The sequence below is a fragment of the Vigna umbellata genome, chromosome 3 (assembly GCF_029865625.1).
Source record: "Vigna umbellata cultivar VRB3 chromosome 3, Vumbellata_1.0, whole genome shotgun sequence".
Lineage (NCBI taxonomy): Eukaryota > Viridiplantae > Streptophyta > Magnoliopsida > Fabales > Fabaceae > Vigna > Vigna umbellata.
In genome coordinates this window covers 11,941,349-11,966,883 of record NC_142167.1, presented here as the reverse complement: position 1 = coordinate 11,966,883, position 25,535 = coordinate 11,941,349, and the positions used below count along the sequence as shown (strand labels likewise).

Genomic DNA, 25,535 nt, shown 5'->3' with positions numbered 1-25,535 from the left:
AAAAACCTTGATAGCGTAAAAGCTGATAACATAGTTGTTGGCAGCAATATAATAGATTAAACTCCTATTTTTAATTCACCTTTAAACTATTTCAAAACATATTTAATACATGATTTTGGACATAAATACTAATAAAAAAATATATTTTCTATTTTGTTTATCGTGATGTCCAAACTTTTTAATGTGTTATCTCATCATCTCTTTGTTTTTAAATATAATCGAATTCTTATGATTTTATATACTTCCTTCGTAGTTACCTTTTATATATATATATATATATATATATATATATATATATATATATATATATATATATATATATATATATATATATATATATATATATATATATATAATATGATGTGATGCTAATAATGTATAATGTATAATATATGTATATAAAATGATATGATGCTAACAATGTATAATAGAATAACGTATTATTATAAGGAAAAAAAAGTTTAATCAATTTTGTTTCGAGATGTATGTACCGAGCTTTTGTGGTCGGTTTCCAATGTCAAATTGTGAATTTCTAGAATGTTTGTTTCATTCGGGTGTTTGTGTCGCGTTCTATGGTCGAATGGATGGTGGATTGAGTCTAGTAAGATAATACATGTAGAAGATACTTCGATACAAAAGTTAATAGATGATCGATTGATACATTATTTAATGTATGTGTTTTAAAATCATAACTTCGAGGTTTATTTATTGTGGTTGTGGATTTTTACTTTTTTGTCAGCATAATCATAACTTGATTATATATTAATCAACATTAACATGTTGATTCATGATTATCATTATGTTAATCAAATCATTCTATAACTAGTTGGTCATATTGTTCGATCAAAGTAATAAATCATACTTATGTCCAAGAGGTTGGTCGAAGGATAAACAACCAAAAGTGTTCGATCATGAATGGTCAGTCAAAAGTGTTTGACCAACAATAAATGTTCTCGGTTATGGGTATTTGATCAAGTATATAGTCGATCCAGAATAATCAGTCAAATATAGTAAGTTATGAGTTCTCAGTCAAAGATATAATTTTTTTTAAAATTAAATTGTTTGGTTGATGAGTCATTTGTTGAAAATCTAACATTGACTAAAGATAAAACCAATTTATAATATATATATATATATATATATATATATATATATATATATATATATATAAATAAGTGTGTACAAACATCACTTTATAAATTAATTTTGTGAGATTGCGTTAAATTTAAAGTCCATTTCTTATTACTAATACGATGAATTTGTGTGTGTTGATGTTTAAGGATCTATTAACCTAAAAAAGATGCTAAACTACAAACTATTGCAGCAAGAGGGAGGAAACCTGGAGAAGTATGGATGATCAAATGCTGTTGGTAAATTTGGGAGTTGTAATTTTAATGCTTTTGGAGAGCACTTGCAGGTTTTTTGGTTGGTTTTACTCTAAATTAGATAGGTATATGATAGAGCGACAGTGATACAAGAAGTGTACAATTGAATGAGATACAAATAATAGAAAGACAAATAGTATATAATGGTATACGTAAAATCCTAGTCTTTACCATCCCTGTCTTGTAGTCCTTGGCGCGTTGGCGGTTGTGCATGACTTACTGCAAAAGGTTGGGCCACATCTCATTAATTCTGGCTTCGTTAATATAACAATGATCCAAATGAAGAGAAGACATAGAAGGAAGTCAATGACACGCGGATTGTAGCTGCTGATGCAAGTTCAGAGTCACGACACCTACCGTCCTGTTCCTCGTAACTTCTTTATGGATCACTACTATACCAATTTCCTACTATGATTTCTTTTTCTTATTTACCGCATCATCATTTTACCGTGTAATAAATTAGGAGCACGCAATTTAAGACTACTCATTACGTATAAAGAAGTTGGTCAACTTTGCATATGTGTTATAGTATTATTTTAAGTTTTAGAGAAAGGAGAGTCACAATTTGGGAAAAGTAATTATTTCAAAAATTATCATATATGTCAATTATTAAATTTGTATATTTTGACAGGTTGCTTATAATCAATTAAATGAATTAGTATATATAAATACATATATAACAAAAAAACGTTATACAAATTTTTTTATATAGATATTTTAAATTAGAAAAACCGTGTATACATGTAAGAACCATTATATATAGTGAAAATATTATAATTTTTTTATTAAAAATAAAATTGATATTTTTTATACGTTGGTTATATATATATATTAAATGGTAAAATTTAAATATTATTTGTTGAAATTAGATACATAATTTTTTTTAACTTAACCAAAATTTAAAGAATAGTACGTGGGCCTAATTTTTATATTGTCAGTTTTTTTAGTGTGTGTTAATAACTTTAGTTATAGTTGCATCAATTATATTTGTTTGAATATAATTTATATTATTAAAAAATTATAGCTTTTAAAAAAATTATTAAGTGTGATTAATTAATTAATTATATTATGTGATTGATTAATAATATTTTTTATTGTGTACTATCAATTTTTAAAATTAATATTACATGTTAGCATTTATTATGAACAAATCATAAATATGAATTTTATGAGATAATTTATAAAAGTACGACAACTTGTTATTACGTATAGAAAAAATTGTATTCTCAATAAATATATTATTTTTTTAATAGTATTAGTTTAAAATTAAATGAAAAATATTTTTTTGAAAAAAATTACACATAATTACATTTTTTTAACTGGATTTTTTTATTTATAATGGTATAAAAATTAGACTTATGTTCTATTTAAATATAACTTATTCTTTCATTCTTTCAAGTAAATAAATGTATGAAAATCAAACTTAGAAAATTGGTTTCAATAATTATCAAGGTGTACTAAGTGAATTTGGATTCGTACTATAAGGACACACCAGAAAAATCCATGATAAATTAATATTTTTCCTAATATGATTAAGAACTTTGATTCAAACTCGTAATACTGTATATAAAGTTTTTAAACCATAACAACTTATTTCTTCTATGACTAACAGTGGTATGTGTACTAAGATTGGGAGAGGTGAGGAAAATTAATTATAGAAAGATAGTTTATATTATTTTATTAATTTTAATCATAACTATAAATTTTATTATGCGTTATATACATTATAGAAAGATAGTTTATAGAAAGATACATTTTATTGCTGATAATAAAAAAAAGAAAAAACTATACATTTTATTTATATGATTAATTAAACTTCATTCTTCATTCATATTTTAGTCTTTCACTTAACAAAGTGGTGGGATTAAGGATTTATTCAAACCTTAACCTAGAAGAATATAGTTCAGTGTTATATATTCACCATGTCTTGCTCGCTTATGAAACATTGTACATATTTCAAGGTCAAGCCAGTGGCAAATGACAATTTCAGGAAGAAAATTCCAAAACCAACAAACAAATAATAATTGAGCTTCCACACACAGTGTCGACCACGTTCAATCACCTATACATATCACATTTACTTCTGCCTTTCTCTATTTTTCTACTTTAAAGCACTTATTCAGCTAACAATTCACAATTTTTTTTCTCCCAAAAAAAAGTTATAAATCTATATTCAAAAAATAAGGAATGACAATTCCAAGTTGGACACATCTTGTGCTGTAACCTTTTCCCTCTTCATCATAACCTCATTTATCTTTTGCTTCTCTACAAAAAGTCACAAAAATATTCTACTTCTGTTTAGCTTCAATCAAAGCGAAAAAGCTTTTCTTTCTTTTCTAACTACAGTACTCTTGGTATCTCTTTCTTTCTGTGCGGACGATTATTGAAAACCTTCCATTTCAATCTTCCCAAGGATTTAATATGTAGAAGAGAAATATCTATTAAAACTTAATTTTACAACCGATCCACAAATATGTAATTTCATAAAGTAGCTTGAATGCTTAGGAGTAGAATAAAAGAGTGACAGAGGAAACAATGCATCATATGAGCTGCAAATATAAAAATTTATTCGTAGAAATTTCACATAAAATACAAAAGGATTTCCCAGGAAGTGTTTCAATTTTCAACCACGACAATGATAATAATAGCCAAAACCAGTAGTACGAACGAAATGTTCGCTGAGTAAATGGAAAGCACCAGGGAGAACTCTAAGTGCACAGAATAGTGATGAATAAGGAATATAGGAAAATAGAGAAGCTTAGGAGATGGTGATTATTAAGTGTGTGAAAGTGGTTATGAGAAGTGCTTGTTTAATTGCAGAGGAAATCCTTAGGAGTTTTCTTTCCACAGTAATTGAGAAGCAAGTTCAACTTGACGGGGACATTGAGGTTGATGCCCAAGACGTTAGCTTTGAGAGCAGTGCAAAGGCAGACGGCAGCTTCAAGATCAGCAAGGCCCTGGATGAGTTTGCAGCATGGGGTCTTTGGTGGCTTCCCAAGCTGCACGCCGATCAAACCCAACACATCAGCACACACACCGAACTTAAGGGTGTCTTCTGGGCAAGTCCCATACTTTGTGGGAGGTGGCTTTGGCACAGGCGTGTGTGGTGGCTTTTTGGGAGCTTTTGGGGGTGGGTTGCATGGCACGTATGTGGAGCTAACCACACTGAAAAACAAGATGTTCAGACACAAGAGAAGAGCACCCTTCGAAGCCATTTCACTCTGTCGTTATAACGTCCTCACTCTTACAACACTCTTACACTCTTGCTTTGCTTTGTTGTGTGAGATTGGAGAGGAATGGGTGCGGCTTTTATAGGCTGAGATTGGAGACTGTCTTTCAATTTTACGGTTTAAAATAAGGGTGTTGCTCCCTTCACCACCACACCTTTCTCCCTCCACCTCCCCTTTACTATTTTGTCCCTAACTAAAATTTTATTTTTAGGGTTATTTTTTAATTTTACCCATTCACAACCTATTCCACTAATAATCTATTTTAGTTCTCCGTACATGAATAAAATACTTTTCTTTTATTTTAACATTATATTTCTTCATCTCTTTCTTTTGTCGTTGTGAGATACTACAAATTGCGTATCAAACAGTCTCTCTCGTGGTACAGTGTCGCTCTCATGGTGCGTATCAAGCAGTGCGTGTGTTGCTTTCTCAAGGTGCGTATTCGAATAAACCTTCAAATAAAACCCTAAAATAAAAAACGTAACCTTTAAACGGAGGTGACATCCTTCCACGGATGTCAAAATCCTTCAACGAATGTCAAAATCCTTCAACGGATGTCAAAATCCGTTTAAGGTAAAACGGATGTCGACATCCGTTTTTTCCTTAAACGGATGTTGACATCCGTTTTTTCCTTAAACGGATGTTGACATCCGTTTAAGGATGTCAAAAGTTACATTTGTAATTTTAGGGTTTGTTTTATTAGTTTATTCTTTATTTTTGAAATATTTTAATAATTTAATTTAAATGTTTTGATTTATTATTTTTGAATATATTTTTAATATATTTTAATAATGTAAGGAGAATTAGGTTTGAAATAAATTAAAATAATAAAAGTAAAAAATTTTAATTTAAGGATATAATTGGAATTAAAAAAAATTGGGAAGGTGGAGGGAGAAAGGTGTGGAGGTGGAGGGAGCAACACCCTTAAAATAATTAGGTTTACTTGGAGGCCCATGTGAGTGAACCCATGGGAGGAAATTGGACACACTGGCATCGGGTCATATCATTGAATGAGGAATAAAATTAATAATATTAACTATGGAAGCTCGTGTCATGTGCATATGCTATGTGGTTAGTTCTGAAGTAAAATCATTTCACGCATACGTTAAGTCGTATGAAATATTTAAGGTTGAGACACAGTTAAAAACTAATGCGCTTTTTTATTAACTAAAATTAATTTTAACACAAATATTCAAAAATAAAAATTTAGAAGATGTAGTGTGAAAATTTTCATGGTAAAATTTTTACTAAAGATTCAAGATTTTCTAATGTTACAGAGCGCAGGTTAATTCTTTTTATCGATAAAACTTATTTGTTAGTTTGTTTAAAAATATATGGGTAACATATTTGTTAATGAGTTTTATTGATATATTAGAAAATATGTCGGTAATTACTTATCGTTAAATATATGTTGGATGAATTTATTGAAAAATCAGAAAATTGTTAATAATTAATGATGACTTAAATTTATTGTTAAATATATTTTTGTAATTATCGATAGTTTTTTTGTTGGTAAATATTGAATTATGATTTTCTTCCTCCTTTCTTTCTTCTTCTTCTTCTTTTTTCTTCTTTCTCTCCTCCTCCTCTCTTCCTCCATAGTTTGTCATTATTCCCTTCATAGTTGTATTCATCACCTATGGTTCCTTATCTTCTTTTTCCTCTTTTTTTCTTGTTGTGTTGTTTTTCCTCCTTTTTCATTGTTAGTATGAGTCATTGCAACCATGGGTTTTATTATCTTTCCATCATCTTCCTCCTTATTGTTTTTCTCTTTCTTTTTCTTTTCCTTTTCCTTCTTCTCACTAATTTCCACTTAATTTATAATACATATTTTATTAAATTCAACCAGAATATTGACTCTTATTTTATCAACAAATACAATGATGAAATTATCAATGAATTTTCAAAATTTCAATTACCAACGAATGTACTAACGAATTTTCAAAAATTCAATTAACGACTAATTTATTAAGAAATTTGGAAAAACAAAATCATTAACTAAGAATTTTACCACAACATGGTCAAAGTTAAGTCAAAGTTAAAGTGAGAAATTTAGCACTAATTTTCCAACAAGATTTATGGATGGAAATATTCTTCAATAACAAAAACATTTGCACTATTAATATATTTTATTGATGGATTTTAGAAAGATGATATGATATATGCATTGGTACAATATAACTTTTATAACTAACTAAAACATGCCTATATGAGTGGAGAAGACATGTAAATAATATTTTTTTATCATTGAGCTGGAATATTGCTTAGGTTATTCTCTAAAGTAGATGTACACAAACTATCTATCATATATGTTAGAAGTTGTGTATCTTCTATTGAATGATGTAATGAAATTAAATAAAGCACTTGAACAAAACCAAATAATAGAGGAAATTAGGTTCAACTTAACATGGTTTCTGCCTTCTCAACAAATGAAAATCATTCAACAATATAGTACTTGAAAGGCTATTATAGTGAAATTAGGGTGAATTATTGTAAATTTATGTGAAGAATAACGGGTACCATGAATACTTAATTTTTTTTATCAATAAAAAAGAATATAGAAAATAAGGAACACTTGGGTGTTCGAATCCGTTTGCCATCTACACTCAATACTTAATTTTTTTAATTTATCTTTCAAATAATAAAATAGCATCAAAACAGCATTTTGAAAAACCAATTCGTCGGACTAAAAAAACAAAATAAACTATAAAATCAATTTAAGAACACAGCCCAAAAAAAATACTCTGCAAAAAAAAAATATAATTAAACCATTAAAATAATGTTCACAACGGATTTATGAAAAGTGATTAATAAAGCGTCAAATTGACTTTTCTTAAAAGGAAAAAATCTACATTTGTCATTTTCAATCTTATTCTAAATGTTAATTTTAATAATTGTGATATTTATAGTTAAAAAACTGAGAGTTATGAAAGTTATATTGGAACCTTTTGCATGAACTTTAAATGTTAAGAATGTAGAAAATCATGTTATACATTTAGTTTTTAATAAGTTATTATTTCTTCAATATTATGTATAATTATTTTATTAATATTGACTCCATCTCACTTAATCATAATTAAACGAATTAAATCTTGCACCATTATATTTTCCTCCCTTCAATGACAAATTCGATGGGACTATATTGTAACCTGTACAATATTTCACCAAATTTACGAGGTTTAGGACAAAAATTCTTTTTCTAATGTTCTTCCACGCTTATTTTCAGAGGAAAGAATGCCTTCCTTTTCAACGAATATTTCCATTTTGAAACGTATACATTACTCAAAATGATACATACTGCGAGACTGTAAATATTATAAACTCCCATAATTGTTATATAGGAGTAATATGTCGTGCTCCCTCGGATATGAAAATAAATATACACATATACATACATAACAAGGCCAAGCAGGTTCTGGCAAATGACAATTTTAGAAACAAAATTCCAAAACATAAATCAATTATGATTGAGCTTGCCCACGCAGAGTCTCAATCATGTTCGAACACAAATGTTATAAAAACTTATTCAGCTTACAATCCATACTTCTTCCAACCAAAAAATAAATAAAAATACAATCTATATTCAAAATTTACATACTTGAACAACTAAAGTGGTAAATCCTCTAGTTCCGTCATATCATTGTGCTATAATAATTTCACAGGAGAAAGTAAAAACACTCTGCTTTGTTTTTTTCCTTTTGTACTCTTGTGGCCTCTTTTTATACGGGCGAAAGATTATTGAAGAGCTTCCATTTCAATCTTTCTGTGAGTCGGTTTGGAAAAGAAGAAGACGATTAAATTAAGAACAACAAGACCACGCCGTCTCTTCATAATTAGAGTTTTGCTGCTGTTCTTTTTCTCTCGTATATATGGAAAGAATTGAAAAAGAAAAAATTATATAAAGGAGTACTTAATCTTATAAGCTTAAATGTAGAACTTTTATTGGTAAAAACCACTTGGAATACAAAGGACTATAGAAGCTAACAAGAAAGACCCAGGGAGTCTTTTTAAACCACGACAATGATGATAATAGCCAAAACCAGTAGTACGAACGAAATGTTCGTTGGGTAAATGGCAAGCACCAGGGGGAACACTAAGTACACAGAATAGTTATGAATAAGGAATATAGGAAAATAGAAAAGCTTAGGAGATGGTGATTATTAAGTGTGTGAAAGTGGTTATGGGAAGTGTTTGTTTAATTGCAGAGGAAATCCTTAGGAGTTTTCTTTCCACAGTAGTTGAGAAGCAAGTTCAACTTGACGGGGACATTGAGGTTGATGCCCAAGACGTTAGCTTTGAGAGCAGTGCAAAGGCAGACGGCAGCTTCAAGATCAGCAAGGCCCTGGATGAGTTTGCAGCATGGGGTCTTTGGTGGCTTCCCAAGCTGCACGCCGATCAAACCCAACACATCAGCGCACACACCGAACTTAAGGGTGTCTTCTGGGCAACTCCCATACTTTGTGGAAGGTGGCTTTGGCACAGGTGTGTGTGGTGGCTTTTTTGGAGCTTTTGGGGGTGGGTTGCATGGCACGTATGTGGAGCTAACCACACTGAAAAACAAGATGTTCAGACACAAGAGAAGAGCACCCTTCGAAGCCATTTCACTCTGTCGTTACAACTTCCTCACTCTTACAACACTTTACACTCTTGCTTTGCTTTGCTGTGTGAGATTGGAGACGAATGAGTGCGGCTTTTATAGGCTGATATTCGAGATTGTCTTTAAATTTTAAGGTTTAAAATAATTAGGTTTACTTGGAGGCCCACGTGATGACGTGACCGAGCTTTGGATGAAAAATGTACAAGCTGGCACTGGATCAGCAGGGACGAAGGAATATAATATTATATAATATCTAGTTTGGAGTTATATACTGATTTCCGGTGTGGTTAGTTGTCAACTCCATGAAATCATTTCACGTATACTTGCTTCCGAAATTTCAAAATAGATTCATTAGCTTTTAACAATGCATAATATATTTACAGGATTTTGTCATTTTTGACATATTATTATTGAAAATGAATTATTATTTCAAGAGCTCAAGGTTGTTCTTATTACTCTGTACTTGTCTCTTCCAACTCAATCCTGTCGTCCAACACGATACGAAATTACAGATAATATGCATCTAATTAACGATTAACTTTATGAAAGTTGTCTCCTTGAGGAATCGCTACAAAACTGTGTATACACATGTCAGCCGATCCATGAGCCATGTTGTTTAAGTAAATTCGTTTGCCCAATTATGGACACTGGAGTTAATGATGTTCATCGATTTATGAAGGTTTTTTTTTTCTTTTTATCTCAGATAAATGTGATTAACAGTGCAGATGAAGTTTGAAGATGCTGTTTCTGATCATGTGCAAGACTGAACCCTAAAGTAGAAACCTTTGGACTGACCTGATTATAAGGCTAATGGATCTTCACTGATAAAGAGGTCCATCAATCATCACTCACTTGTTCAAGTTTTTGGAAAATAATGAATAATATCTATACTAACACTCTAAAGAGAAGATCACAGTGTTGTTAAACTATAAGTTGTCAAGTATTATAAATTTATCGATATTCATAATATAATTATTTTAGAAATAATAATATATGCATAAATCAAATTACATTAATTTAACTTATATTAAATATTACAAAAATTAATATTTTTTCATTGAATACTTTTTCCTAAACTTATTTTTAGAACAAAATTTTATTTCACACATATTATATATACTAAATTTTAAATCAATAATTATTTAATACCTCATTTATATAGATAAAAATAATGTAAAAGATATATATATTTTAAATAAAAGAAAGTAGGAATCATTTAATCACTCTATTATATGTGTAAAATATATAAATATAAATTTTTAGAAAATATTAATTTTTAGACTTAGTAAAATATCTGCTCAAGATAATCATATCTAAATCAAGTAATATAAATCCTCTGTATTTAAATTTTTATTATATTAAAATAACATAATTTTATGACTAATTAATTAAAATAAGAAAATAATGCAATTTAAAAGTGTGTGTGTGTGTGTGTATAAATAACATTATAAATTTTATATATAAATTAACTTTAATTAAAGATTAAAATTTTCTTATTAAAATATCATACCAAATATAGTTAACAAATACTGTATCTCTTTTAAATATAATAATATAAACAAAGCAGTGAATTTTTTTGGAATCGGAGATATATTTAAAGCAGAGGTTATGACTAAATTGTGAGTTTAAATTCTAAATATTATAACACAATTCAGTTAAACGTGATACAAAATTTATATTATGAAAATAAAAGCTTATATTTTATGTTTTGAAATTTTAAAATACAAATAAGACTTAATAAAAAATGTATCGCTTATAAACTATTGTATCAAAAGAAAAATCGTAAAGAAATATTAAAAATTGTGTGACTTACCATAATCTAAATATTAGAAAATTTCTTACTAATGAATCGTGATATAAATCTCCTATGTTAAATTAGTGAGTATGAACGAGATCCTATATGAAGTTTTCTCCTTGCGGCATATCAACTTTGACCAAATTACGATGAGTTTGTTTGTATGGCCACACAAAATAGCAATACTATTTTTCATATATTGTTGAATTGTTTAAAAAACCAACCCATCTAACTCCGATATACTTTTGAAAATATTGTAATTAAATATAATTTATAATATATTTATGATAAGTAGTTTGTTATAAGTGAATCATTATATATTGCATCAATTTGAGTACGTGATAATTTCCTGTAAGAGAATTTTACTTGGATTTTTGATAATTACCTTTCGAAGGATTTAGCATAACATGAACCTTATTTTTACCACCTCGGTCTTCGGTTTTTGGAAACAAATTGATGATTACCTGTCGAAAGCAACCTCACTTGTACTATTTTGGAAGAGCAATACTCCCTAAGAAAATTTAGAAATTTAGTATCCACTCATGTTGCACCCACGTGTTTCTGGTTAGATTTTTTTTTCTTAATTTATATGAGGTTCACTTTGATTCTAATGAGTCAATAATGAAATTTATATGTGAAATATATAACTGAATTTTAATATTGTTGTATGTTACATTCTCTTCTTCCTCATTCTTTTTTGTCCTTTTTTTCATTTACTTTTAGTTAATTTATATAACAAATATCTTATCAAATTTATTCAAAAAATTTATATCTATTTTATAATAAACTTATCAACAGATTTTAAAATATAAGTTATTAATCAATTTTAAAAAATTATATTACCATGGATTTTTAAAAATTCAATTAGTTATAAATTGTTAAATCAAATTTATTATCAAAGAATTTATTAATAATCTTTTTGTAATATAATAATAATTCAAGATCAGACACCTTATATGTCATTAGAAATAAAAACTTAAATTTATCATAAATAGTAATATTTACTGAAAAATATCTTTATTGATAATTATCAACTGACATAATTCGATAACTATTTATAAATAATATTTATCGATAATTATTAAAAGATATATTTGTAATAATTATTAAAAAATATATCTTCAAATAATTTTATACCTTACAAAATATTATTAATGAAAAATTCATCTATAAATTCCGTCAAATGACATAACAGAATGAAATGTAGTAAATTATAGTTTTTATCATTGAATTTTGGACATAAAACCAACTGCACAACAAAAATGACAACCAAATCTTAAATGAAAATTTATGTAGACAAATATGTTTATATTATAATTCAGACAAACAGAAGATTTTAAAATATGTGTTTATAAAATAATAGTCTTAATAATTTATATAATTATCATAATTGTTTACTTCATTGTCTTATTATTACTGTGAGGATACTTCTACTGCAGCGGATGGTAAGAGTTGTGGTTTAACTTTTAAATTCAAGACTTTTTAATTATTTAACTTTTAAATTTACCTTATATTAATTCTTTAGCTTACAGACTATTTAAAATTATTACAAAGAGGGTTTCCAACATCTCTATTAGTACCTATTGAGGACATAACGCACGAATTTATAATATCACATCTTCAATTATATTAAATGGCATATCGTATAATATGATAATATTAGTGTATAATGACTACTTTTAGATATTTTAATCTTTTCATGTATTAGTAAAAAAATACTTAAAACATTTAAAACCCCCATTAAATTATATCAATTGGTGTAAACATATTTAACTTGATGATCAATTTGATATTTTTTAACAATGAGTTCCAAATATTCTTCCAATTTTTGTTTACGAAATTTTTTCTATTAAATAGAAAATGGTATTAATTTCTTTCATAGTTTTTATTATATTAAATATGTTTACTTTCATTTATTTATAAAATATAAGAAATGGTGTGAGGGTTGAACACGTTTATAAAATATATAAAATATTCATTAATTAATCCTGATTATTGATGTTTTTTCATAAAAAAAATGGACAATATCACGGTAATCACGGACATCAGATGCAAAATGGCACATACCAATAGCCTTTTTGAGTCTGTTTTTATAATATATACAACAAATAGCTTATCATTTGCCTTTAGAATTCAAGTGCATATACATAGTTACATTAGTTTTTCTTTGTTCAACCTTTGAAAGTATGTTTAAATAATAAATATTTTATACTGTCGTTAATGCATTCTAATTAAATTATGTTAATTAATGTTTAATTATATGAATGTAATGATAAAAATAGGCCTAAAATATGATTTTTTTTTTGTTTGTTTTTCGTTTATAACGGACAATTTTTATATATTTGGGTTTCAGATTTTCTATTATACTACTCTCCAGTCCAAATATATATATATATATATATATATATATATATATATATATATATATATATATAATATTTTAATTAAAAAATATGATTTAATAAGATCATTTAAGTATTTTTATATACAACAATCCAATTTACATATTATATTTATATTTTCATAATTTGATAAATTAGTTATTATTTATTATTTATTATATTGTTATGGTTATAAATATTATTTTAATAAAAGCGTAGTTTTAAGATTCATACTAACTTTATAAATATAATTAGTGTTCTTGGAATATACACTTCATAATTAATTTAATTTCACTTATAGATCTTAATTGTCTTACTTAAATGTTAAAATGTTTTTACAGATATTTTTCTTTTCAATAGCAAAAAGACCCTTCTCATAAAAAAAAAAACCTTCTCCTAAAAAAAAGTCGTCATCATTAAAATCTCGTCACCTCTTCTAAAATTTATGCTTAAAATCTGAATAAAAATAATTATAATAATAATTATTATTATTATTATAACAAGAAACAAGGCAGCATTATCACCATCCACGAATATCAATTAAATTGAAAAAAATCTTCAGCTTTCTAATCTCCGTAGAGAAAAACAATACAAGGTTGTACTTCATCTTTGATTGTTTCAATTCAATGTTCTGAACCTAACTCATACCTATATGACATTAAAAATGAAGAGAATATTTAGATCATGATCAACCTGTGCTTGATAACAACTCACAAGAATACAGGTTTAAAAATAAGCCAATTGATGATAGGAACATGCTCATAACAAGCCAGAAAGTCAGACATAAAACAAAATTTGAGGCAGTAAATGAAATTTCTGGTCTGAGCCACTATGCTTCCCATCGATTCCCAGAAAGTTAAACATAAAACAACGTACAATGATTGGAACACCCAAGGGTTCCCTACTATTTCTATTATTTATTGTTGATAAAAGAGGATCTTCGCATCGATTTCCAGCACGATCAATGAGGAAGTGCTGTAGTGGAGAGCTTGCAACACCACAGCAGAAAACCAGAACGAAAACAACCATTCTTTTGCACATCGAATAAGTTCTTTTTTAGTTTTTAAAAATAAAAAATATTTTCTTAACATAAATATCAAACTCACAAAAACTTATACATTTGAATAAGAAAAACTAAAGGTGGATGCGATAGTGATCAGAAGTTTCTTTTTAGATTTTAAATATATAAGTGGGGTTAAATGGTTTTAACTTCGAAGTTGAGAAGTTTTACAAACACTTCCTTTTATAATCCTCAACGATTGTCTTTTAGTGTCAAAAGAGACCAGGTAGTATAGCATAGCCTGTTTAGGGTGCCACAAAGTGAAGTAACTTTAAGAGAATTATTGTCTTCTCAATCACTGATTTTTTAACCTAATGACATTTTATTAAAAAAATGAAGGGAGAGAAGTCGGCAGCAAATCTTGGGTGTGTAGGAGTCATTTTCAGCATACAATAATACAAACGCTGAGCCCCAAATTCAGAAGATGGTTGACTCGTAATTTCCATTAAGGCTGCGGACAAAGAAAGTGCAAATTGCAAAGTTGCAGTCTTGGCATATTATGGGCAATTAGCATGAAAAACTGTGGGCTAGATGAGAGTATCTGGAAGAAAAACCATAAAATATGGAGTAAAGTAAAACATTATTAGGACAGTAGGCCATTCAAACACAACCTTTTCTCCAACACATATCTCCATCCATGACTCTCCAATGCTCCCCAACAACATTATCTCCTCATTACCACCACAACTTTAGATATATCCTCTGTTTATGTTATCTAACAAAAATCGAACCATCATTTTCATCCAAACTATACACAATGTTCATTATACACGACAATTATCACAGACGCGTAAACTCAGAAAAAGTCACCTCGCCCTGTTGTTACAAAAAACAGGAAAGTCCTCCCACTAGATTCAGTAGTACCTGTTGGCCTCAAAACTTTGCCTAAATAAATATTCATAGTTGCGAAATGGTAGGTTGGTGTGTCTGAATGGAATTTCCCCAATTGCAATCTTTTCTCAAAAGAGAAAACAACATTTTCTTACGTTTAATCATCCACGCATTTTCTCTTAACCTTTTTCTTGTTATATGATCGGTAAGGTCGCCCATTAGGGTTTGTCTAATGATGAAAGAGTTTTAGATAATGCTTCCATTATCATCAATCACAGATGATCATAATAATAACTTGACGAGTACGGGTCATTCTTAACGATCGTCTTTTATCATGAATATCGTTGTTATTAAATATTATGTGCGTTTTTAATTTTTAATACAGAGGTATACCAAAATTGCATAGTTAAAAAAATACTAGTAATATATGGTCTTGTTTAAACATTTTGTAATAAAATAAAATGACTAAAATAATTCTTTTTATAATCTTTTAGATAAATTTATTTATAGAATTTTTAATGTATATGAACGAGATTCACATAGGAAAATCTTTCATAAAATTACTTATGTAAAATTCAATTCAGAAAAACAAAACAACAAATCAAAAAAACAAAACAACCAATGAATTGCACTATGCAGTATTTAGCCTTTTAATTCGTGTAATAAGAAACCGAAACATATAAAGACGTGATAACATATTTAAAAATTTTGCGAACTTATAGGTTTGAGTTGCAAAACAAATCGAAATCATATATTTTTTTGGCATAGTTAATAGACAACTAACATGAAACTATGTGTCAAAATTTTCAAAAGTTTTCAAAAATCACATTTTTTTATATTTATATATCTAAATAAGACATATGACATTGGTTGCAGAACAACCAAAGTTATATATCTCTTTTGGTTTTGGTTAAAAGAGAACCAAGGCCGAAATATGTGTCAAAATTTTCAAAATTTCTAAAAGTTAGTTTTTTTTCTAAAGAACACAAATGGTCTCGAGTTTCACTTAATCAAAGTTATACGCTCATTAGGTCTTGGTTTTATGGACAACCGAGACCTAAATGTAATTAAAATTTTAAAATTGTCACTATGATACATATAGGTAAGGATGGGTCTGATACATCTCAATTAAAGTCGGATATAGTTCGACCAAAATTAAATACAGCTCGACCAAGGTTGGAATATACAACTCGACTAAGGTAAGTTATAGTTTGGTCAAGGTTGGATACGACTCTTTTTTTATTTGTTTTTTTTAACAGGTCATATGGTATCGGTTATTTGAAATAATTGATACCATATGCATTTTATGCTTCGGTTGTTTGAACTAATGAGGCCAAAAGATTACTAAAAATTCAAAATGCCACTCTTTTTTTATTTGTTTTTTCTAAATGACATCGATTTTTTTGACAACCGATGCCATATTTATTTTTTGTTTCGGTTGTTGAACAACCTAGACTAAAAGGTTGGTTAGAATTTTAAAATTGTCTCTGAAATTTATATTTTTTTTTATTTTTACCAGCCTTTAGACTTTAATTTTACAAATAACAGATGTTATAGAGTAAATATTCCTTCGGTTATGCAAAAAATTTACATCATATTTCTTTCTAGAGTTAAAATTTCGCGAAAGAAATAAAGGTACCACTTTCACAATTTTCTTCTTCTTTTCACTTGTGCAAACCACGACGTTGCACTACGTCGATTCCATACCTCTCTGAATGTCACCATCACTGCATCGCTGCACTTTTCGTTCCTCGTTGTGTTGCTCTGTGTGTTTTTCGTTGTATTGCTTGTATCATTCGTCGTCTTTATTATTGTGGTGAGCATGATTCTCATTGTTTCTCTTTTGCATTTTTGTGCTTGCGTTATTTATGCTTTAGTTGTATCTTGCTCTGTTCATTATTGCTTAGATTTATATTATTGATGGTTTAGGAGCAGAGATGAATATGAGTCTGAGATGAGTATGACATGTAAAGGAGCAAAGATGAATATGATGTTTGAGATGAATATGTTGTTATACTTTTGTTAAGATGTAAAGATAAAAAAATAATTGTATGTGGTTTCCTACCTCACTTGGATTTATTGATGTTGAAAGAATTGTCTAGATCATCTGAATAACTTTTAATTAACTGTCTTGTCACACGAATTCTCCATAACATGAGTATTGTTGCATTCTTCTCCATTGTTGCTCACTTTTTATACTCCCAAGTCTCTATTATTATCTTGAAAATTTATTTTTGATAGGAGCCTATAATTTTTTAGTATGTTGTTTATCTTTTGTATGTTAGATATGTGATTAATTATATGTTTAAATATATTGTTCTACTGATTTAGTTTTAGTTTCCAGTTTAATATTCAATACGAAAATTATTATTGTTAAGCTATTGAAAAAATGTATTTGAAAAAAAGTAAGATAAGAGGAAACAATACTAATAATTTATAAATATTGAATCATGAATTGTTCGATTATACAATTTAAGAAAATTAATCATTTTTTCATAATTTTTAGTGCATATATATTTTATTATATATATCTTAAAATTTATAAATATTTTATTATTGTGTTTTATAATTACTTTTGTTTTATATATAACTTGAAAATGAACGTGAAATGCTAGCAAAATTTTATTATTTGATACCATTCTTAACTTAAAACATTAAAAAGATTTTTTTTCTCTATAAAGTATTCAACTTTTTTTATTTCTAATTAACGTGGAATTTAGCCTCACATTTAATTCTCATCAATGAAATTAGAAAATAAGCAAAATCACATTTTTCACGTTGAAAGGTGATCATATTTGACAAATTGCTTCCCGCTGAAAATGTGGATCTAAGAAGCCGATGTCGTAAAAAACAGCAGCACCCGTGATACAAATATATTAAATTTCTTATTATAGTCGTAAATATTGAATATCACATCGTAATATTGACTTTTAGAGTTGATTATGATCGTTATATTCATTCTTTTTCTATCATCATTATCATTCCCAAGCTACTGTTAATGCACCTGAGATGGAACTTCAGCATTAATCAATAATATATGTACCTATCTAGTCGAAAGGCAAAGCATACAGTAAAAACCAGTTAATTGATATGTTCCACTGTATATAACCCTATTGATTAAAATTGTTCAAATATCTTTCTGCTCTTCAAAAATGTCTCAAAATGTCAATACTAAGAACCATTACTTATTTTAAAGCTTAAACATGGCCATGGCTTCCCAAAGATTTAAATAAATAAGATTACATTTAACTCTTCTCTCGTCCTTTTTCTAGCTCCACCTAATTTCTTCATAAAGTAAGGTCTTCAACCAGTAGAAGACAATGAATATATGAGCTGTGGAATCATAGCAAATCTGAATTAAGAACAAGTGGTAAATCAAGAACCATATAAAAAGAATATAGATTGTGCTCATTAGTTTGCCACTGATTTTCTCTTCACAAAAACTGTCTTTATTATAAAATATTAAAAAATGTTTTCACACTATTTCCTCAGTTCATGGTAACTTCAAGATCAATGAAACAGTAGTCTTAGGTTTCAAATTATCTAACTGCTCACAGAATGTTTTAAGAAGGTGTATATTAACTTAAATTGTTCGTTGATCAATTTTATTGTGTAATACATTTTACTATTTTTAATTACCAGTATGACTATGCAATCTTTTAAGGTTGTGTTAATTGAAATTAAAAAAAAAAATGGATGAGGATGAATATATAGAAAAGAAAAAGATTTTGTGGATGAGGATAAATTTGAAAACGTTTTATAATGTATAACGAGAGTGTTATAATATCTAGTAAACTATGTATTAAAGAAGCAAAGATATATAAGAACTACAAGAAAAAAATATCTACAAATTAAATTACGTAAAAAATATTATGTTTCTCTCTATCAATATAACATAAGTAAATACTTTCAAAACATTATTTAACAAGGTTAGCATAAAAGATTTTAAAAAAATATATATTGATAGAGAAATGCTGAGAGTACTTAATTATGAAATTTTGATAAATAATTTTATATTCTGTAAATAAATAAATAAATAATTGAAAAGTTATATTGAATGAAAGATCAATGCTCACTAAAATGTCTAAATGTGAACATGATTTTTGTATGATTAAATGAGAATTTCTAAAAGTAACTTCAAGATCTGAGATTTGTAAAATAGAATCATTAAAATTAGTTGTGATGTTCTATTTAGATAAGAGACAAGAAACTGCAACGCGGATGCAAAAGTTTTCAAATTTTCTTCAAAAGTAAATTAATGTTTGTATTGTCGGACGTGTTAATTTTTTATTTCCAATGGTTCAATGGAAAATATCCTAATTAATAATGTTTTGCCAGTTGTTTGATTGTAATCAAATAGATGCAACCATAGAATTTATAATTATATTACTATATTATTATATTATCTATATATATATATAAACAATAATTTGCGTGTAGGGTAATTAATTGATGGAAGCAGGAAACCAGTCTCATAATGCCACATAACCAAGCCCGTATGATGCAAGGTTCCACTGAACCAAGAGTAATTTTAAAATAATTATTTCATATTTATGTTGTTTTTAAAATTTTATATATTCCAATGAATAGATAATATTGACTAATACAGTTTAAAAAATGAATAATAATTATAAGAAGTAGTGTTTTTATTCTAGAAGTAACTTTTATCCATACTGATATTGGCTTATGGCCCTTATGGAGCAATATCCCATCCTGCATAACCTTATCTAAAATGAAGATTAAATGTTCATTTAAGTTTCCATTAATGTGTTAGTCGCAACTAATTATGGAGTATTAAAAAGGTTATTGAATTATGTATTCATATTTTTGGTTAGAGTGTACGTCAAGGTTTGAAAAAATGATTATGGAAGATTGTCATTTGCCAAAACGACACGAAAATGGGATCACAATATATCTTAAACCAGTTCTTCAGATTGCTATAGTTTTTCTTAATAACCTCACTTGAGCTCAAGGCTAAAAAGAAAAGGAACAGATGTATTTAGGGCAACTTCCTGCACCAACATGTTTTCTTACTGCACCCCATATCCTTACTAAAACTACTTAACTACCCTTTATTTAAAACCTTTTAATATTAGATTCCGTGCTCGGTATCTCCTTCACTATGCAATTCCTTCATCACCTAATTATCCTTCAAAAGGAATAAGTGCCATAACACATTGCCTCACCATATCAAGCCATGACTGCAAATTCAAAGATGTCAAAGGCAAAACTACCGACATTTTAAATAACAATTAATAAGCATGACTTTGGCTACAACATTAAAGGTTCTTGTAATATCTACAATAGGATCACAAATTTATAGCCAATTTTCAACAATGTCCAATATCGCAGCATTCCGTGGACCTTGGATCGTGTGCATGTGAGAAGCATTACGCAGATCTATTGATTCAATCAGAGAAGGTTTGGGTTTTAAAAATCGTAATAGAAGCTCTTTTTAGGGAATTTCTTTTTGCATCCTATGTTTTTTTCTATGCTTATGTTTCTAAAATTCCAATTATACCCCTTCTATAATTATAATTTTCGAATTGTACAATCGTTAAATATTTCAAATTGTATAATTTGTAATTCAAATTTATATTCTAAATTTTGCAATCTCAAATACAATATGTACAAATTACATTATAGATTGTAAAATTACACTCCAAATTGTACCATCCATAATACAAATTAGAATAATCAATCCAAAACTCAAACTTCATTTCAAATTATACAATTCATAAATTTACATTCTAAATCGTATAATTCATAATCTAAATTCAAAAGACAATTCGAAATACAAGTTTTATTTCAAATTCTATAATCTATAATACAAATTTACATTACTAATTGTACATCCGTAATATAAATCTACATTAAAATTTCCCTACACCAATGGATTTATGAGTTTGTTTGATTAAGTTATCACACCCTTCACAGGAGATTGATTGAAACTTATATTCGCATACTCTACCAAATATTTGAGTTTTACTGCTAGTATTTGCTATCAGTGGCATCTTGTCAAAGGGAGTGTTAGGATGCACTGAAAGGGAGACTGGAGTTGGAGGCCAAACTCCAAAGAAATCAGTGATGGAGAAAGACATTGTGAAAAAAATAGGGGGTGATATGGTTGTAATTAAATCTCTTCAATTGTTGTTTGCAATTGTCTGAGCTGCATTGAGGGAGGCTACCAATAACCTTCATGAAGCACTGCCGGTGGATATGGGGAAGAGTGCTGGTGGAGGTGGGGAATGGGCACCAGGGGAAATGGAAGAAAGTACAAAGGTGTTGTGATGTAGGAGGAAGGAGTGGATGGAAGAAAATGAGGACAAATTTGTCCTTTCACTTTGCTTATGGAGGTGCGGGAAGAAATACCCTCTTTTTATCTATTAAATAACTTTCAATATCTGTTTTCTGGGGTAAGGCCTGAATGACAAAATTGCATCTATTTTCGATCGCCGCTGCCAAATCAGTGATTGAATGTATGAGAATGCTTTATTTTAATTGAGTCCTAATTTTATGTTGAATTAACGCAGATTGCTCACATTATAATTAATGATGTTACAAAGTTCATTCTTTGCGATTAAAATTCATAAAATGGTACGTATGAACATTGAAACTCATTTAAGTAATTACACACTCAATCAATTTTGATTGCAATTTCCAAACAACATTCTTTGCCAAAATCATTTTCAAATACATGATACCAAACGAAAATCACGTTCACTTGAAATTATTTTGTAAAATTATGCTTCAAAATCAATTTCATAAGTACACATCGAAACACAAGCTCGCATAATACTGGCCTACTCACAATCATAAGCAATTAAGCATTAACGATCTCAAGAACTAGATTCGGCCCTTCCATTAGTTGGATTTAGCAAGTCTTCTCCACGATCCCTTATTTTGAACTACAAAGATAAACATAAAAGAACAATTACATCAAATAATAACTTCCCATCCGATTTACCTATGGTTCACCACCAAGCTCCACTCGCAGATTGTCATACGGATATACTTTGGGTGTCTGATACAAAGCAAATAACAGATAAATCAATCAACACAAGTACTAATAGCAACACAAAAAGCATTGAATATGAAACATCAAAAGAGGAAAATATCAAAGGAAAGGTAGCGCAAGCAATATTGCAATTGGGATACATGGACGATAACAATAACATGCAGGACAGAGACCTCCATTAGTCCATAGACCATGACCATGCTCAACTCTAGCAAACAAACTGTACTATTCTTTCAACCAAACAGAAAAATAAGTTCAAATTTAGCTTAACGTAAAATTTAGGTTTGAATCCAGACTTAACGATAGAATCATACATCACAAATTTTGGACAACAAGAACATTGGTTAGTTGAAAATCTATGCAGGGAATTTGATTTCCATTAGCAGCTAGAGAGCAAATTTTTGGAATACATTTTAATTGCATATGAATTGTGAATTCTGTGCTCCTAATATATGATTGTGCTCCCAATATATGATTCTGGAAGTTGCTGTTACACTATGTAAAAGCAACGCTGGAGAATGGGGAACAATATCCTATCCTCTGAAAGGGCACTAGGAACAGTGAAGGCTTTCTTCAATTTTAAAATGTGTAATAACATCTTCAATCAGACGCTAGGTTCAAATTATGACATACAATGGCATCATGGTTGACAAAATACAAACATGTGATTTTGCAAACTTAAATCCCTTAATTTGACCTCAACACGTCAAGTTCGCATGCTATGATATGATATTGGTGTAATCATGAGATCCCAAAGTGCCAAATATGGCAATAACCAGACCAAATCAGAGAAAACCCACAAAAAATAATCCTTGATACCATGTATCAGAGAGCAGCTGACATTAAACCCAGGAAAAAAAAAATCTTAACCCTTGGCTGCCAAATGAATGTCAGAATTTAAAGTTGCAGCAAGTGCCGAGAGGACTGTATGTGGTGATTCCCTCAACTTCTGGGTTTGTTCTGCCTCCACCTACTGCATTTCTCCCATGTTTGTATGTCCCTTGCCAATTGCTTTGTTATTTGAAAATGGAAGTGACATAAAGGTTTTGGTTCATTATACCATTAAAAGTAAGGCTTCCTATACAGACCCATAATGGCTGATCAAAAAAAGAAATATATAGAACATAATGAATCAGACCCTTCTCTGAAGACAAGACCCCAACATGACGCAACCTACATAGCACTCAAAGACAATTAATTGATCTAGATTCTACAAGAATTTTGAAGCTTAAAGTGTCACATTTCAGATCCACCTTAGTTCAATGACAGAGGTATTTAATCCTTATGCATAAATATATGTTTAACAAAAATAAGAGTTCAAAATTTTTCATTAAACCATTAGGTTTATCAGAGTCCAATTAAAGGGTACGAAGGAGTTACTTTTTCAAATAGTGTTCAATTTATTATTAAACGATGCTCATCCAGCGTAATTCCTCTTAAAATATTAAAATGGACCAAGTTCGTATTTGTGTACGTGTAACCTTTCTAGATTATGTGGTTTCATACTTCACACTAACATGGCTTTTCAAACCATAAAATAAAATCCCTTCTAATATATCTGTTTCAGTGACCAAATACCTCTGCATTTATTATGAACAAATTCTATGATTGGACAAAAACAGATTCCTTCGGTCAATTTGTCAAGCAAAGGGATGTCATTTTTTTATTCTCTAAACACATTTTTGTCTTATTAGACTGAATGAGGAACAAGAAACAAGGAAGATATACACGTTTATTCAATGCTCATTAGAACAAATATATTTTCTCTTTCAATATCTCCAGTAAGGTTGTTGTTGAAAATTTTCTTACACTCAATCTTGACTGGAAGGTACAACACACTTTGTTTCATAAGGCGTATTGTTTGATGCGCAGAGTTAAATTGCATTGTGAGTTATCCTATGTAGAACATATTACTACAGTGTAGAAAGCTTAGAGGGACTTAGGGAACAAATAACACTTGCAATGACAATCTAAGATTGAGATTGTTGTTGGTGTAGCCTATACTGACATAGAGAATACTTATAACATTGTAAAATTAGTATATACATTTGCTGTAAAAGGGATCGGTGTGGCTCAGTTGAGTGAACCACCATAGAAGTTACATTTGGGTGTTTTTTTTTCTTCTTCCCCTTGCTTCCCTACCCTTATCAAAAAGCTTGTATAACCATTTCAAATTTATATATCTTGCAAAAAAGGTTTTGAAGTAGTTTTATACACACATATTCAACCCTCCTCTTCTATGTATCTTTTATTCCTTCACAACACTCTACACAATAAAAGCTATGACCAATTAGGTGTGGATGTCATATGCTTTTGTCCTGGAGTGAGCGTCCTTGTTGGTGAGATTATTTTGAAAATAACTAAAGAAAATGCTTATCTCAGTACATAATAGATATGTCCACAATTTAGACATATGTCAACTTAGGGTATGACTTTTGATTATGAATTTGTTTCACAATTCTTTGCCATAAATTATTTGTCCTGTGTGTACAAGGTTCAGTAGAACCAGCACCCAACTAAAAATTGCACAAGGCTCAAAGGATATAAATTAAAGAAACACATAACAACTAAAAGTGCATCGCCTAAGCAACAAACAAGAACAATAGAATCCAATTCAACCAAAATTTAGAACACTTCCTACATTAACACTCATCAATGTCGACCATTATCAGCTTCCCTTAAAATATTTTATTGAGAAATGCTATAATAGAATTGAAATAAGCAACATCCTAATCGCACACAAAATAGCAAAACAATCAAATCAAAGTCTACACGGAGCATAAATTCAGAGGAAATGGTTAAGGATAAAGTTAAAGTAGAAGACTTACAAACGGTATCTTGGAGGCTTTGTCATTCCACACAGCCAACAATCCCAGAGATGCAAAAAAGCTTAATCCCCCACACAGCCAGGCCAATGCTTCATACTTATTTCAAAATAAATAAATAAAAAGAAAAAGAAAAATCAATGTTATGCAGCAATATTAACGCAAAACTTCCATACGAAAATAAGATCAAAGAAAAAACAGATACCTTTCCAACAGTGTCAGCAATACGATCTATGCACGGTTCGGGAAATGGTGTCCCGTTGTCCCACAGAAGTTCCTCGTTCATGGGAAGCTGAAAGCCCCAAATTCAAAAGAGACGTTGGTTTTTAAGCTTTTATTAAAAATCAAAAATCGAATAAGATAAGTTTAGCGAAATATACAGGTTTGTCAGGAATATAGTGCTTGCCGACGGG

General features: G+C 29.0%; 1 protein-coding gene and 2 pseudogenes across 1 annotated transcript; all 3 read right to left on the bottom strand.

Annotated features, from left to right (window-relative positions):
* Positions 1-3,930: 3,930 nt before the first annotated feature.
* On the bottom strand, positions 3,931-4,685 carry LOC148201653 (putative lipid-binding protein AIR1 pseudogene; annotated as a pseudogene).
* A 3,846-nt stretch (positions 4,686-8,531) lies between these two features.
* Positions 8,532-9,301, bottom strand: LOC148201652 (putative lipid-binding protein AIR1 pseudogene; annotated as a pseudogene).
* Positions 9,302-21,980: 12,679 nt separating this feature from the next.
* Positions 21,981-25,529, bottom strand: LOC148201651 (NADH dehydrogenase [ubiquinone] 1 beta subcomplex subunit 8, mitochondrial-like). The gene is made up of 4 exons (XM_088108508.1): positions 25,503-25,529; positions 25,328-25,414; positions 25,126-25,221; positions 21,981-22,303 (listed from the first exon to the last, which is right to left on the bottom strand). Exons 2-4 carry the CDS (start codon positions 25,406-25,408, stop codon positions 22,247-22,249), a joined length of 234 nt encoding a protein of 77 aa, XP_087964634.1. The 5' UTR covers positions 25,409-25,414; positions 25,503-25,529; the 3' UTR covers positions 21,981-22,246.
* Between the last annotated feature and the right edge of the window lie 6 nt (positions 25,530-25,535).